This window comes from Pseudophryne corroboree, chromosome 7 (genome assembly GCF_028390025.1).
Source record: "Pseudophryne corroboree isolate aPseCor3 chromosome 7, aPseCor3.hap2, whole genome shotgun sequence".
Lineage (NCBI taxonomy): Eukaryota > Metazoa > Chordata > Amphibia > Anura > Myobatrachidae > Pseudophryne > Pseudophryne corroboree.
In genome coordinates, this window is record NC_086450.1 from 13,003,737 (window position 1) to 13,019,130 (window position 15,394).

Genomic DNA, 15,394 nt, shown 5'->3' on the forward strand with positions numbered 1-15,394 from the left:
TTCCTAGCTCTGGTATCTGCACCCTCACACAGCGCCCCCTTCTGTGCCCGCCCTTATTACATACAGATTCCTAGCTCTGGTATCTGCACCCTCACACAGCGCCCCCTTCTGTGCCCGCCCTTATTACATACAGATTCCTGGCGCTGGTATCTGCACAATCACACAGCGCCCCCTTCTGTGCCCGCCCTTATTACATACAGATTCCTAGCTCTGGTATCTGCACCCTCACACAGCGCCCCCTTCTGTGCCCGCCCTTATTACATACAGATTCCTAGCTCTGGTATCTGCACCCTCACACAGCGCCCCCTTCTGTGCCCGCCCTTTTTACATACAGATTCCTGGCGCTGGTATCTGCACCCTCACACAGCGCCCCCTTCTGTGCCTGTCCTTATTACATACAGATTCCTGGCGCTGGTATCTGCACCCTCACACAGCGCCCCCTTCTGTGCCCGCCCTTATTACATACAGATTTCTGGTGCTGGTATCTGCACCCTCACACAGCGCCCCTTTCTGTGCCCGCCCTTATTACATACAGATTCCTGGCGCTGGTATCTGCACCCTCACACAGCGCCCCCTTCTGTGCCCGCCCTTATTACATACAGATTCCTGGCGCTGGTATCTGCACCCTCACACAGCGTCCCCTTCTGTGCCCGCTCTTATTACATACAGATTCCTGGCGCTGGTATCTGCACCCTCACACAGCGCCCCCTTCTGTGCCCGTCCTTATTACGTACAGATTCCTGGCACTGGTATCTGCACCCTCACACAGCGCCCCCTTCTGTGCCCGCCCTTATTACGTACAGATTCCTGGCTCTGGTATCTGCACCCTCCAACAGCGCCCACTTCTGTGCCCACCCTTATTACATACAGATTCCTGGCGCTGGTATCTGCACCCTCACACAGCGCCCCTTTCTGTGCCCGCCCTTATTACATACAGATTTCTGGTGCTGGTATCTGCACCCTCACACAGCGCCCCCTTCTGTGCCCGCCCTTATTACATACAGATTCCTGGCGCTGGTATCTGCACCCTCACACAGCGCCCCCTTCTGTGCCCGCTCTTATTACATACAGATTCCTGGCGCTGGTATCTGCACCCTTACACAGCGCCCCCTTCTGTGCCCGCCCTTATTACATACAGATTCCTGGCGCTGGTATCTGCACCCTTACACAGCGCCCCCTTCTGTGCCCGCTCTTATTACATACAGATTTCTGGCGCTGGTATCTGCACCCTCACACAGCGCCCCCTTCTGTGCCCGCCCTTATTACATACAGATTTCTGGCGCTGGTATCTGCACCCTCACACAGCGCCCCCTTCTGTGCCCGCCCTTATTACATACAGATTCCTGGCGCTGGTATCTTCACCCTCACACAGCGCCCCCTTCTGTGCCCGCCCTTATTACATACAGATTCCTGGCGCTGGTATCTTCACCCTCACACAGCGCCCCCTTCTGTGCCCGCCCTTATTACATACAGATTCCTGGCGCTGGTATCTGCACCCTCACACAGCCCCTCCTTCTGTGCCCGCTCTTATTACATACAGATTCCTGGCGCTGGTATCTGCACCCTCACACAGCGCCCCCTTCTGTGCCCGCTCTTATTACATACAGATTCCTGGCTCTGGTATCTGCACCCTCACACAGCGCCCCCTTCTGTGCCCGCTCTTATTACATACAGATTCCTGGCGCTGGTATCTGCACCCTCACACAGCGCACCCTTCTGTGCCCGCCCTTATTACATACAGATTCCTGGCGCTGGTATCTGCACCCTCACACAGCGCTCCCTTCTGTGCCCGCTCTTATTACATACAGATTCCTGGCTCTGGTATCTGCACCCTCACACAGCGCACCCTTCTGTGCCCGCCCTTTTTACATACAGATTCCTGGCGCTGGTATCTGCACCCTCACACAGCGCCCCCTTCTGTGCCCGCCCTTATTACATACAGATTCCTGGCGCTGGTATCTGCACCCTCACACAGCGCCCCCTTCTGTGCCCGCCCTTATTACGTACAGATTCCTGGCGCTGGTGTCTGCGTTACACGCTGTCTTACATGTGCTGCTGCTGCTATTATAATGAATCAGGGTCTAATTCAGAGCTGATCTCTGTTGTGCTAATTCGCACAACGGCCGATTATCAAATGACTGCGCATGCACCGCAATGCACAGGCGCAACTCCAAACAGTAAAAAAAATCCTGCGTTTTTTTATCGCTAGGCGAACGCAGGGTGATTGACAGGAAGCGGTCATTTGTGGGTGGTAACTGGACGTTTTCTGGGAGTGTCAAGTTATTAATTTTATTAGTGACTTTTGGGTTATACCAGTTTTTCTTTGTAGAACTAATTGATGTCGGACGCAGTCGAGCGATTTTTTTATTACACAAATGCGCATGTAAGTCACATTGCGCAGTAGTACAGAGTGCGTGTGTGTTCGTACGCACAGAGTGCGTGAGTCCTTGTGCAAGTCATCGCAGCAGCGCCTGAATTTGCAGAAAAGTGCTCACCACCCCATAGAGGTCCGTGCTATTTTGTGCAAATTGGGTATGTTTTCAGCCCGCAAAGGGTGCGATATCGGGTGCCGTTGCCAGCATTGAAACACCGCAGCAACGATCATTGAGGCAAATTTGATTGACCCCAAAATCGCTGACATAATCATTGGAGTCCACACACTGATGGACAATCTGCACCTCCATCTAAGGGGGCTACAAACGGTATTTGAGCGATTAAAGGTGCACAAAGTGGGTGTGTCAGTCCTTGCACAACCAGACACGCTCTGATACACCAGGGGAGGGGCTTGTAGCGGCATTTGCATTAAGTTGCGACCAGCAAAAGACGCACACACGGATGTGTCTTTACCACGACATAAATGACACTGAGGAAGCCACTGACACTGAGTCAGAGGCGGAGAAACGTGTTTGCACAGGACAGGACATCAGTCTTTAATATTGCAGCAATCATCTGCCGTTTTTAGACATTGTGGAGCCGGCCGGTTCATTACTTGTCTGATATGCCCCAGTGCTAAGGGGAAGAAACATCAGGCGTCCACATACCAGCGTGTGATCCCGGGTGAAGCTGTTCATCACAGCAATGGGGAGAGGTACTATCGTTTTGGGTGCAGTGCATAGTGCACCCTAAGTGCTTGCTGGAATATACTATATGCTGCATTGCATGTGTACACTCAAGTTCATACCAACTGCTTTCTAAGGAAAAGTGCATTTCTGGAGTGCTTGCTGGACTAATTTACGCTGCTTTGCATGGTTGCAGATAACTGAATACTAACTGCTCTTTAAGAAAAAGTGCTAATTGTTTGGAGCAAGCTGCATGCTGAACTAACTCGCTTGATTAACCCAGTAATAAATGCCATATTAATTGGGAAAGCCTTATTGGGACTGAAATCGATTATTATAACCTTTTCAGAGACACAGGATTAAATGAGAATCAGTCATGTGGTGACCTGGGTGTTAATATTGGTTGTCTAATTTTAAGGGCTCAATTGTGATCGTTAATTTGGATACTTGATTGAACAAATTTTATGTAATTAATTTGTGTGATACTGGCCGGTATCTGTATTATGGTGTATGTTTACATGTTTTAATAATCATTGGATAAAACTGAGATCAAAGTAAAAAGCGATGTCTCGTTATTTTTGTATAGTTCTTGCTTTTTGAAGTATTTGGGATCAAATCCTCGAGATTAGCTGCTCTTACTTTGATTAATGACGGCACCTGGTGTATATTTGTAGCAGAGATTTTGGTTTTCCATGTGATATTCCTGCTATTACTAACATGCTACCATTAAAAGAAAAACGGTTTTGGCAGAGAGGTAAGTACAGGCCGGGGTGCAGGATGTGGGTGCTCCTGGTCACACCACACACACACCACACCCATTACGCTCTGTGGTTCTCAGACTCCCAGTAAACCTTCCTAATCTCCGTAATATAACATCTTATGCTGCCTGTATTTATCGCAGCACGGATGGTGCAGTGGTTAGCATTACTGCCTCACAGCACTGAGGTCATGGGTTCAGTTCCCACAATGGTCCTAACTGTGTGGAGTTTATATGTTGTCCTCATGCTTGCGTGGGTTTCCTCCCACAATCCCCAAAAATACTGGTAGGTAAATTGTCTCCCAACAAAAATAACAGTATCGTGAATGTGTGTACATGTGGTAGGGAATAATGGGGGTAATTCAGACCTGATCGCAGCAGCAAATTTGTTAGCAGTTGGACAAAACCAAGGTGGTCATTCCGAGTTGTTCGCTCTGTCATTTTCTTCGCATTGCAGCGATTTTCCGCTAATTGCGCATGTGCAATGTTCGCACTGCGACTGCGCCAAGTAAATTTGCTATGCAGTTAGGTATTTTACTCACGGCATTACGAGGTTTTTTCTTCGTTCTGGTGATCGTAATGTGATTGACAGGAAGTGGGTGTTTCTGGGCGGAAACTGGCCGTTTTATGGGTGTGTGCGAAAAAACGCTACCGTTTCTGGGAAAAACGTGGGAGTGGCTGGAGAAACGGAGGAGTGTCTGGGCGAACGCTGGGTGTGTTTGTGACGTCAAACCAGGAACGAAACTGACTGAACTGATCGCAGATGCCGAGTAAGTGTGGAGCTACTCAGAAACTGCTAAGAAGTGTCTATTCGCAATTCTGCTAATCTTTCGTTCGCAATTTTGATAAGCTAAGATTCACTCCCAGTAGGCGGCGGCTTAGCGTGTGCAAAGCTGCTAAAAGCAGCTTGCGAGCGAACAACTCGGAATGAGGGCCCATGTACACTGCAGGGGAGGCAGATGTAACATGTGCAGAGAGAGTTAGATTTGGGTGGGTTATATTGTTTGTGTGCAGGGTAAATACCTTGCCCCTTTTCCCTGTTTTGTTTTTTTCTTTCCTCTCTCCTTTCATATCTATACTCGGACACTAGGAGAATGTTCCATTTCTTTTTTATCTTTTCTTACCATTATCTTATTACTACTTATGGGTTATGTTGTTTGACATACATTTATGCACTGTTAGCTGTTACTGCCGTTGTTTTTTCCGGTATGGGTCATTAGGTCAACAAGACTTTGGGTGACACGCATTAGGTCGACACGGAAAAACGTTGACATGAGTTTTTTAACTTTTTTTTGATGTCGTTTTCTTCGTGAAGTGACGGGGAACCCCAATTAGTGCGCCGCGTCCCCTCGCTTCGCTCGCCATGCTTCGGGCACGGTGCCTGCGCTCAGCACAGGTTACCGTTCCCAATTGTAGTCCACGAGGACCGTAAAGTATGAAAAAGTTCAAAAAAAAATGAAGAAAAAAATTTGTGAAAAACTCATGTCGACCTTTTGACCCGTCGACCTAGTACATGTCGGCCAATAGTCGTCGACCTAATGACCGTATGCCGTTTTTTTCGATGCCATCTTTTTGCTTGCCGTTGTCACTGTGTTTTTTGAGCTTTTAAAAACCTTACGTGATTAAACATAAAAAAGAAACACGTTCCGTCCCTCTCATCATTTATATAAGCCACATATATAAGGCTGGACTGAGCGGTGTTCTAGTCTTCAGCAGGTTATCCGAATGAAAGGAGGGTAATAAAGGAGTACGTTTGTCTTCGATACATTTACTACACTCTTGTCTTATGATGTCTCTCGCAGCTCTCTACCCGCTGCACCATAATTGACATGCTACGTTTGGGGGACGGAGCGAGGGCCGCACTCGGCACCGTTCTCCAGAATGGGGGGTGTCACCTCCGTTTTGAAGGTGTGACAGATCCAGGATCTGCAAGACTGAGCTTCAGCTTACGCAGACTGGCTGGTGCCTGAACCATCGCGAGTTGCATCCAATGGTCACTCTGACGCGGCGCTCGGATCCTCGCTAATGCTCACAGAAAGCGTCTATCTCCTACAGACTAATTAATCGGAATTGCACAGCCGCTTCCTTGCAGCTGTGCAATTCCTTACAAACATGAATCAGGCCCAGTAAGGGGCTGAACTGGTTGATCGCGTGCCCGTTATGTTGCGCATTTTGTATGAAATCGCACCTCGCCTGGTCTGAAAATGAATGAACGTAGAGTCAACGCCATTCTGACTTCATAGACAGATATGAGCAAAGAGGCAGAACACGGGTGGGGGGGGAGCTCTCATGAAGGCAAAGTTCCATACGGGCGTGTTTCCAGAAATACGGCCCATGCAGACCAGTGCGTAAGCACGCCCGTTAGGAGGGAGGGGCATCTTTTGCACCCGGCAGAGGGCAGGTACACACTGGTGATGACAATTAATAGTAAGCCAAGTGCATTTTGCCAGTGCAGAGAAGGTGGCATCTCGAGATGCCTACAGCTTTACGTATGTGCGGAAATGCGCTGTTTTTCCATGTGCGTTTCATTTGAGCAGTGTACGCCCATTTTACACCCACCCCTGCCCATTAGTCTGCAGAGGCTACTGAGAAGTGCAGCGTGGAGGCAGTACATTCAATGGCACTGCCAGGATAATGGTTTGGGGCCGGTGCACTTTGTCAATGGCCTTCTTCCAGTCTGTGGGCCTAATTCTGAATTGATTGTTGCAGCAAATTTGTTAGCAGTTGGGCAAAACCATGTGCACTGCAGGTGGGGCAGATGTAACATGTGCAGAGAGAGTTAGATTTGGGTGGGGTGTGTTCAAACTGAAATCTAAATTGCAGTGTAAAAATAAAGCAGCCAGTATTTACCCTGCACAGAAACAAAATAACCCACCCAAATCTAACTCTCTCTGCACATGTTACATCTGCCTCCCCTGCAGTGCACATGGGGGGGTCATTCCGAGTTGTTCGCTCGCAAGCTGCTTTTAGCAGCTTTGCACACGCTAAGCCGCCGCCTACTGGGAGTGAATCTGAGCTTATCAAAATTGCGAACGAAAGATTAGCAGAATTGCGAATAGACACTTCTTAGCAGTTTCTGAGTAGCTTCAAACTTACTCGGCATCTGCGATCAGTTCAGTGCTTGTCGTTCCTGGTTTGACGTCACAAACACACCCAGCGTTCGGCCAGACACTCCCCCGTTTCTCCAGCCACTCCCGCGTTTTTCCCAGAAACGGTAGCGTTTTTTCACACACTCCCATAAAAACGGCCAGTTTCCGCCCAGAAACACCCACTTCCTGTCAATCACACTACGATCACCAGAACAAAGAAAAAACCTCGTAATGCCGTGAGTAAAATTCCTAAATGCATAGCAAATTTACTTGGCGCAGTCGCATTAGCGACTAATCGCTCCGTTGCGAGAAAAAAATACAAAGCGAACAACTCGGAATGACCCCCATGGTTTTGCCCAACTGCTAACAAAGTTCCTGCTGTGATCAACTCAGAATTACCCCCTATGTTCTGTAGCGAGGGACGGAATCAGCTGGAACCCTGGCGCTGTCAGTGCTGGAGCAGAAAGGCTGCATTATTAACCACTGTCTGAGGTTGTCAGACTAGCGCACTGCCCCTTCTCGCCCGCCGTGCACAGCGCAGGAAAGGCTGCTCTTAAAGCTGCATCATTGCACGGTGAAGCGTGAAACATGGCTCTGTAAATAATTTATCAGCTGGAGCTCTGAGGTCGGCTCCCAGTAATAGATTTGACGTTGCTGTAACCGTACACTTCAATCAATTACTCTGTTTATCTGGGAATCTTTATTAATTGAGAACGAGTTTTGTCTCATTCCATTCTGCTGTTGTTATTATATTTATCCACCTAATGAGGCTGCACACAGAGATGCGGCAGATCTCACTGTTTTATGGCACTAAATATAGAACCCGTTCCTTCACTGTTATGTGATGTATCGGAACCTGTTTCAATGGAGCCACGCTGTCCTCATCTGGGCTATCAGTGACGTGTGCGCAGGAACTGAGTAATATGTCACCATGCAGTATGTGCAGGTACTGAGTGCTACGCCACCATGCAGTGTGTGCAGGAACTGGGTGCTACGCCACCATGCAGTGTGTGCAGGAACAGGGTGCTATGTCACCATGCAGTGGGTGCAGGAACTGAGCGCTATGTCACCATGCAGTGTGTGCAGGAACTGAGTAATATGTCACCATGCAGTGTGTGCAGGAACTGAGCGCTATGTCACCATGCAGTGTGTGCAGGAACTGAGTAATATGTCACCATGCAGTGTGTGCAGGAACTGAGTGCTACGCCACCATGCAGTGTGTGCAGGAACTGGGTGCTACGCCACCATGCAGTGTGTGCAGGAACTGAGTGCTATGCCACCATGCAGTGTGTTCAGTAACTGGGTGCTATGTCACCATGCAGTGTGTGCAGGAACTGAGTGCTATGCCACCATGCAGTGTGTGCAGGAACTGGGTGCTATGTCACCATGCAGTGTGCAGGAACCGAGTGCTACGCCACCATGCAGTGTGTGCAGGAACTGAGTGCTATGTCACCATGCAGTGTGTGCAGGAACTGAGTGCTATGCCACCATGCAATGTGTGCAGGAACTGAGTGCTATGTCACCACTGCAATGTGCGCAGTGTGTGCAGGAACTGAGTGCTATGTCACCATGCAGTGTGTGCAGGAACTGAGTGCTATGCCACCATGCAATGGTGCAGGAACTGAGTGCTATGTCACCATGCAATGTGTGCAGGAACTGAGTGCTATGTCACCACTGCAATGTGCGCAGGAACTGAGTGCTATGTCACCATGCAATGTGTGCAGGAACTGAGTGCTATGTCACCACTGCAATGTGTGCAGGAACTGAGTGCTATGTCACCATGCAATGTGCGCAGGAACTGAGTGCTATGTCACCATGCAGTGTGTGCAGGAACTGAGTGCTATATCACCATGAAAAGAGCACAGTAACTGAGTGCTATGTCATCATACAATGTGCACATGAACTGAGTGCTATGTCACCATGCAGTGTGTGCAGGAACTGAGTGCTATGTCATCATGCAGTGTGTGCAGGAACTGAGTGCTATGTCACCATGCAATGTGTGCAGGAACTGAGTGCTATGTCACCACTGCAATGTGTGCAGGAACTGAGTGCTATGTCACCATGCAATGTGCGCAGGAACTGAGTGCTATGTCACCATGCAGTGTGTGCAGGAACTGAGTGCTATATCACCATGAAAAGTGCACAGTAACTGAGTGCTATGTCATCATACAATGTGCACATGAACTGAGTGCTATGTCACCATGCAGTGTGTGCAGGAACTGAGTGCTATGTCATCATGCAGTGTGTGCAGGAACTGAGTGCTATGCCACCATGCAATGGTGCAGGAACTGAGTGCTATGTCACCATGCAATGTGTGCAGGAACCGAGTGCTATGTCACCACTGCAATGTGTGCAGGAACTGAGTGCTATGTCACCATGCAATGTGCGCAGGAACTGAGTGCTATGTCACCATGCAATGTGCGCAGGAACTGAGTGCTATGTCACCATGCAATGTGCGCAGGAACTGAGTGCTATGTCACCATGCAGTGTGTGCAGGAACTGAGTGCTATATCACCATGAAAAGTGCACAGTAACTGAGTGCTATGCCACCATGCAATGTGTGCAGGAACCGAGTGCTACGCCACCATGCAGTGTGTGCAGGAACTGAGTGCTATGTCACCATGCAGTGTGTGCAGGAACTGAGTGCTATGCCACCATGCAATGTGTGCAGGAACTGAGTGCTATGTCACCACTGCAATGTGCGCAGTGTGTGCAGGAACTGAGTGCTATGCCACCATGCAATGGTGCAGGAACTGAGTGCTATGTCACCATGCAATGTGTGCAGGAACTGAGTGCTATGTCACCACTGCAATGTGCGCAGGAACTGAGTGCTATGTCACCATGCAATGTGTGCAGGAACTGAGTGCTATGTCACCACTGCAATGTGTGCAGGAACTGAGTGCTATGTCACCATGCAATGTGCGCAGGAACTGAGTGCTATGTCACCATGAAAAGTGCACAGTAACTGAGTGCTATGTCATCATACAATGTGCACATGAACTGAGTGCTATGTCACCATGCAGTGTGTGCAGGAACTGAGTGCTATGTCATCATGCAGTGTGTGCAGGAACTGAGTGCTATGTCACCATGCAATGTGCACAGGAACTGAGTGCTATGTCATCATGCAATGTGCACAGGAACTGAGTGCTATGTCACCATGCAGTGTGTGCAGGAACTGAGTTCTATGTCATCATGCAGTGTGTGCAGGAACTGAGTGCTATGTCATCATGCAGTGTGTGCAGGAACTGAGTGCTATGTCACCACTGCAGTGTGTGCAGGAACTGAGTGCTATGTCACCACTGCAGTGTGTGCAGGAACAGAGTGCTATGTCATCATTCAGTGTGTGCAGGAACGGAGTGCTATGTCACCATGCAATGTGCACAGGAACTGAGTGCTATGTCACCATGCAATGTGTGCAGGAACTGAGTGCTATGTCACCACTGCAGTGTGTGCAGGAACTGAGTGCTATGTCACCACTGCAGTGTGTGCAGGAATGGAGTGCTATGTCACCATGCAATGTGCGCAGGAACTGAGTGCTATGTCACCATGCAATGTGCACAGGAACTGAGTGCTATGCCACCATGCAGTGTGTGCAGGAACTGAGTGCTATGTCACCATGCAATGTGTGCAGGAACAGAGTGCTATGTCACCATGCAATGTGTGCAGGAACAGAGTGCTATGTCACCATGCAATGTGTGCAGGAACTGAGTGCTATGTCACCATGCAATGTGTGCAGGAACTGGGCGCTATGCCACCATGCAGTGTGTGCAGGAACTGAGTGCTATATCACCATGCACTGTGTGCAGGAACTGGGCGCTATGCCACCATGCAGTGTGTGCAGGAACTGAGTGCTATGCCACCATGCAGTGTGTGCAGGAACAGAGTGCTATGTCACCACTGCAGTGTGTGCAGGAACAGGGTGCTATGTCACCACTGCAATGTGTGCAGGAACTGAGTGCTATGCCACCATGCAGTGTGTGCAGGAACTGAGTGCTATGCCACCATGCAGTGTGTGCAGGAACTGAGTGCTATGTCACCATGCAGTGTGTGCAGGAACTGAGTGCTATGTCACCATGCAGTGTGTGCAGGAACTGGGTGCTATGTCACCATGCAGTGTGTGCAGGAACTGTATTTTGCAAATAATTGATGGATTTCTGTTCCTTTATGGTAAGTATATGTGGATTTGTAACGCTGCCTCTGTAGAACATTTTACATGTTTTAATTAGATTAGAAGGCAGACAGCGATACAGGAGACTGGGCGGCGGAATCAGGGTAAAAACCAAACTGCGCCCTTATATATCCCTCCTATTACTGGATAAAATGTTGGAGTGACATATACTGTATACACCTCATTAATGTCTCCTTCTCATATTGGGGGTCATTCCGAGTTGTTCGCTCGTTAGCTGCTTTTAGCAGCAGTACACACGCTAAGCCGCCGCCCTCTGGGAGTGTATCTTAGCTTATCAAAATTGCGAACGAAAGATTAGCAGAATTGCGAATAGAAAATTCTTAGCAGTTTCTGAGTAGCTCGAGACTTACTCCTTCACTGCGATCAGTTCAGCCCGTTTCATTCCTGGTCTGACGTCACAAACACGCCCTGCGTTCGGCCAGCCACTCCCCCATTTCTCCAGACACTCCCGCGTTTTATCCTGGCACGCCTGCGTTTTTCCGCACACTCCCAGAAAACGGTCAGTTTCCGCCCAGAAACACCCACTTCCTGTCAATCACACTCCGATCACTTCAACAATGAAAATTCTTCGACCGGACGTGAGTAAATCTAAGTTTTGTGCTAAAATACTTAGCGCATGCACACTGCGTACCATGCGCATGCGTATTTTTGCCTTAATCGCTCCGTTGCGAAAATCAGCAACGAGCGAACAACTCGGAATGACCACCATTGTGTATTAATACGCCGGACTATTTTCATTTCATATTTTGATGTTTCGTCTAGCTTGATATATTGTGTGCTAAGAATGATATGTGCTATGCTGATGTCTGTCAGTGTCTGTTTGGAATGGCTATCCAATAGTAATACTCATCTGTTAAAGGTTATATTCTAATTGCTGTAATTTACAAGAGTACCCCCCAAAAAAGACAACAATTCCTTTTTCTCTGTTTCTTTACTTGACAATGGGCCTAATTCAGACCTGATCGCTCGCTAGCTGTCCTGCGTGCGCATAGTCGCCGCACATAAAGGAGTGTATTTTCGCTTTGCAAGTGTGTGATCGCATGTGTAGCCGAGCTCTACAAACAGATCTTGTGCAGTCTCTGCGCAGCCCAGGACTTACTCAGCCGCTGCGATCACTTCAGCCTGTCCGGGACCGGAATTGACGTCAGACACCCGCTCTGCAAACGCTTGGACACACCCGCGTTTTTCTAGACACTCCCAGAAAACGGTCAGTTGCCACCCACAAACGCCTTCTTCCTGTCAATCTCCTTGCGAACGCACGTGCGAATGGATCCTTCTCACAAACCCATCGCTGAGCGGCGATACGCTTTGTACCCGTGCGATGCACCTGCGCATTGCATACGCATGCGCAGTTTAGATCTGATCGCCCGCTATGCGAAAACGCAGCCTAGCGATCAGGTCTGAATTAGGCCCAATATACACAGAGCCATAACTAGACATTTTGGTGCCCTGGGCCAGAAAACGAATTGGCATTCCCCTCCCATATTTTTCAAACAGGGACATGAGGCAAGCCTGTCGCCCAGTGACAGCACTTTCTATGCTGCCCCTTCCCACATATATATATATATATATGTAAAGGCTGGAATGAACCGTCACTCAATGCTGTAATTGGTATTTCACGGTGCCCTCAGTGAAATAGTAGTAGCAGACATGGAAACTGTGGCACTCGTGATGGATTTAGAAGAAAATGCTGTTTAATAAATCATATCCAATGTAAAAATGCCCCACAAGGCCAACGTTTCGGTGCTGCAAGCACCGTTTTCAAGGCAGGCATAAACACAAGATAATAAGATAATTACCGCACTTATATGTGTTTATGTTAGCAGCTCCATACAATAAAACCAATGATAAAACACTAAATAAGAGCACTTGATTATTTTAAATGGTGTATTGAACGCACATACCTGTAAAAAAAAATTTGGTTAATAACAATTTGTGAAAATATCCTCACCTGAGTGTGGATTACCACACGCTTAGTATGAACTGGTTTTCCAAGCAGCTGTACCAAATGGGATAGTCAATCCCAATAAAACAATATATATAAACAATACACAGCGCTTTAAAAATATATAGAGGTAATATTATAAGCAGACAGGTGTGAATGATTAATAAAAACAATTTCTTATAACATTAAATACTCATTAGTTATTCTAAATTATTCAATGTTTTAAATTTATATCTAAAACATAAAAAATAAAAAATAAAAAATGGAGCCAATTGATAAAAACCAGTCTGGTAAATTTGGACGTTTTAAGGACAGATGGCAGTGTTATCCAGTGGTAGGTGGACCTAGAAGAGGTTAAGCCTTTTGGATAAATCAAATTTTTCCACAATAGTTACCTTTGATAAAGCTGTCCCTTGTGACAGTGAAACGCGTCAGGACCCTTCATTTGGACTTTAAAGAAAAGGACTTTAACTGCAATATCCAGACAATCGGACAGTGGACCTTATAGCCTGGGATTTACAATTCTGGTGTGCCAGCCAGCTTACATCCACCTTCCAACTCCCTCAACTCTTGCGTTGGAGTTCGTGCCGTTCGGACCTTCGCTAAGGGAGTATTCCATCTCTAAGAATGGTAACTATTGTGGAAAAATTTGATTTATCCAAAAGGCTTAACATCTTCTAGGTCCACCTACCACTGAATAACACTGCCATCTGTCCTTAAAACGTCCAAATTTACCAGAGACTGGTTTTTATCAATTGGCTCCATTTTTTATTTTTTATTTTTTATGTTTTAGATATAAATTTAAAACATTGAATAATTTAGAATAACTAATGAGTATTTAATGTTATAATAAATTGTTTTTATTAATCATTCACACCTGTCTGATTATAATATTACCTCTATATATTTTTAAAGCGCTGTGTATTGTTTATATATATATGGTTAATAACAATGTTTAAGCTCTTTTTGGAAAAAAAAGAGCTTAAACATTGTTATTAACCAAAAAAATTTTTACAGGTATGTGCGTTCAATACACCATTTAAAATAATCAAGCGCTCTTATTTAGTGTTTTATCATAGGTATAAACACAAAACAAACAGTACAAGTACATAACACTCACCTAAATAGGGAGAAGCCACCTTACCGCGGGAGAGCCGGGATTTATTAAACAGCATTTTCTTCTAAATCCATCACAAGTGCCGCAGTTTCCACGTCTGCTATATATATATATATATATATATATATATATATATATATATATATATAGAGACACACATTTATATAACACCTATACCTACAAAACACTCCCAAAAAAATGGATTTGGACACCAGTCCTCATATATCTGAAAGCTGTTTGACATTTAGTTGCATTATACTTTATTTTAAATCACACAATTCTTAGCTGTCATACCCAGGACCTTCAGTCACATCCTCCTTTATTTAAAGCACATACAGTATTTCAAAATACTGTCATACCCAGGATTCAAACCCACGACCTTCCATATTGCAGTCAGACACCTTACTCGTTGAGCTATTTGCTCCTGTATGGGAAGCATGATATCATTTTGAAATGTGTGCCTTAAATAAAGGAGTGTGTGACTGAATGTACGTAGGGAAGTGAGGGGAAGACGGGGGTGACTAGGTGATGCCGGGGTTAAAGAGGAGGCAGCTGCAAGTGAGATTGGTTAAAACAGAAAATTGACAGGTGGTGCTGCAGAACATCGCCCCCTGCGGCGGCACATGTCGCACTTCCCTAGTTACGGTCCTGTGCACAGTATATAAAGAAGTAATAACTCTGCTTACTGTAAACCATTACACGTAGATAGAGCCACTCTGGAGTTCTGGAGGCCTCGGATGGCGCCGTGGTAGTAGCAGTGCTCCCCCCCCTGTGGGACAGAGAAAGTGTCACCGTCAGTAATTCAGTTGGCAGGAAAATCACATTTTACACTCAGATTCCAGGACGTGCAGTTTCCACGGCCAAAGCTCCCTCCTGGCGTCAGTAACCGGCTTCTAACACTGCTAAAAAGAGACGTTACATTCCTGCAATATTTATATTCTGTATGTGAAATACAGCGTCGCCCGGCGCCGCATTGTACACGGGTTACACACTCGCTGTGGGAGGACGCCTTCAGACGCAGACATGGTTCCCTATGATACACTATGCTCCTTGTGCTCTTCTTACCTCCCGTCAGCAGGAATATATACTATACAAATGGCTCTGATATAGTCATATGTGCAAAATGACTTAGCTTTAGTTGTCTATAACCAGAAACAACTGTGCTACAGCATGTAACGCAATCAACTGACCACGCCCACTGCGCTCGCCCGCTTGAAGCACCCAACTGCCACACACAA

At 47.0% G+C, this 15,394-nt stretch overlaps 1 protein-coding gene across 5 annotated transcripts in view; it reads right to left on the reverse strand.

Moving 5' to 3' along the window:
- The window catches only part of ADAM23 (ADAM metallopeptidase domain 23), a 282,388-nt gene that overhangs the window by 138,723 nt on the left and 128,271 nt on the right, over positions 1–15,394 (reverse strand). For all 5 annotated transcript variants that reach the window (XM_063932697.1, XM_063932698.1, XM_063932699.1 and 2 more), the window contains exon 5: positions 14,843–14,925. In XM_063932697.1, coding sequence (XP_063788767.1) covers positions 14,843–14,925 — 83 coding nt within the window. The remainder of the gene's footprint in view (positions 1–14,842; positions 14,926–15,394) is intronic.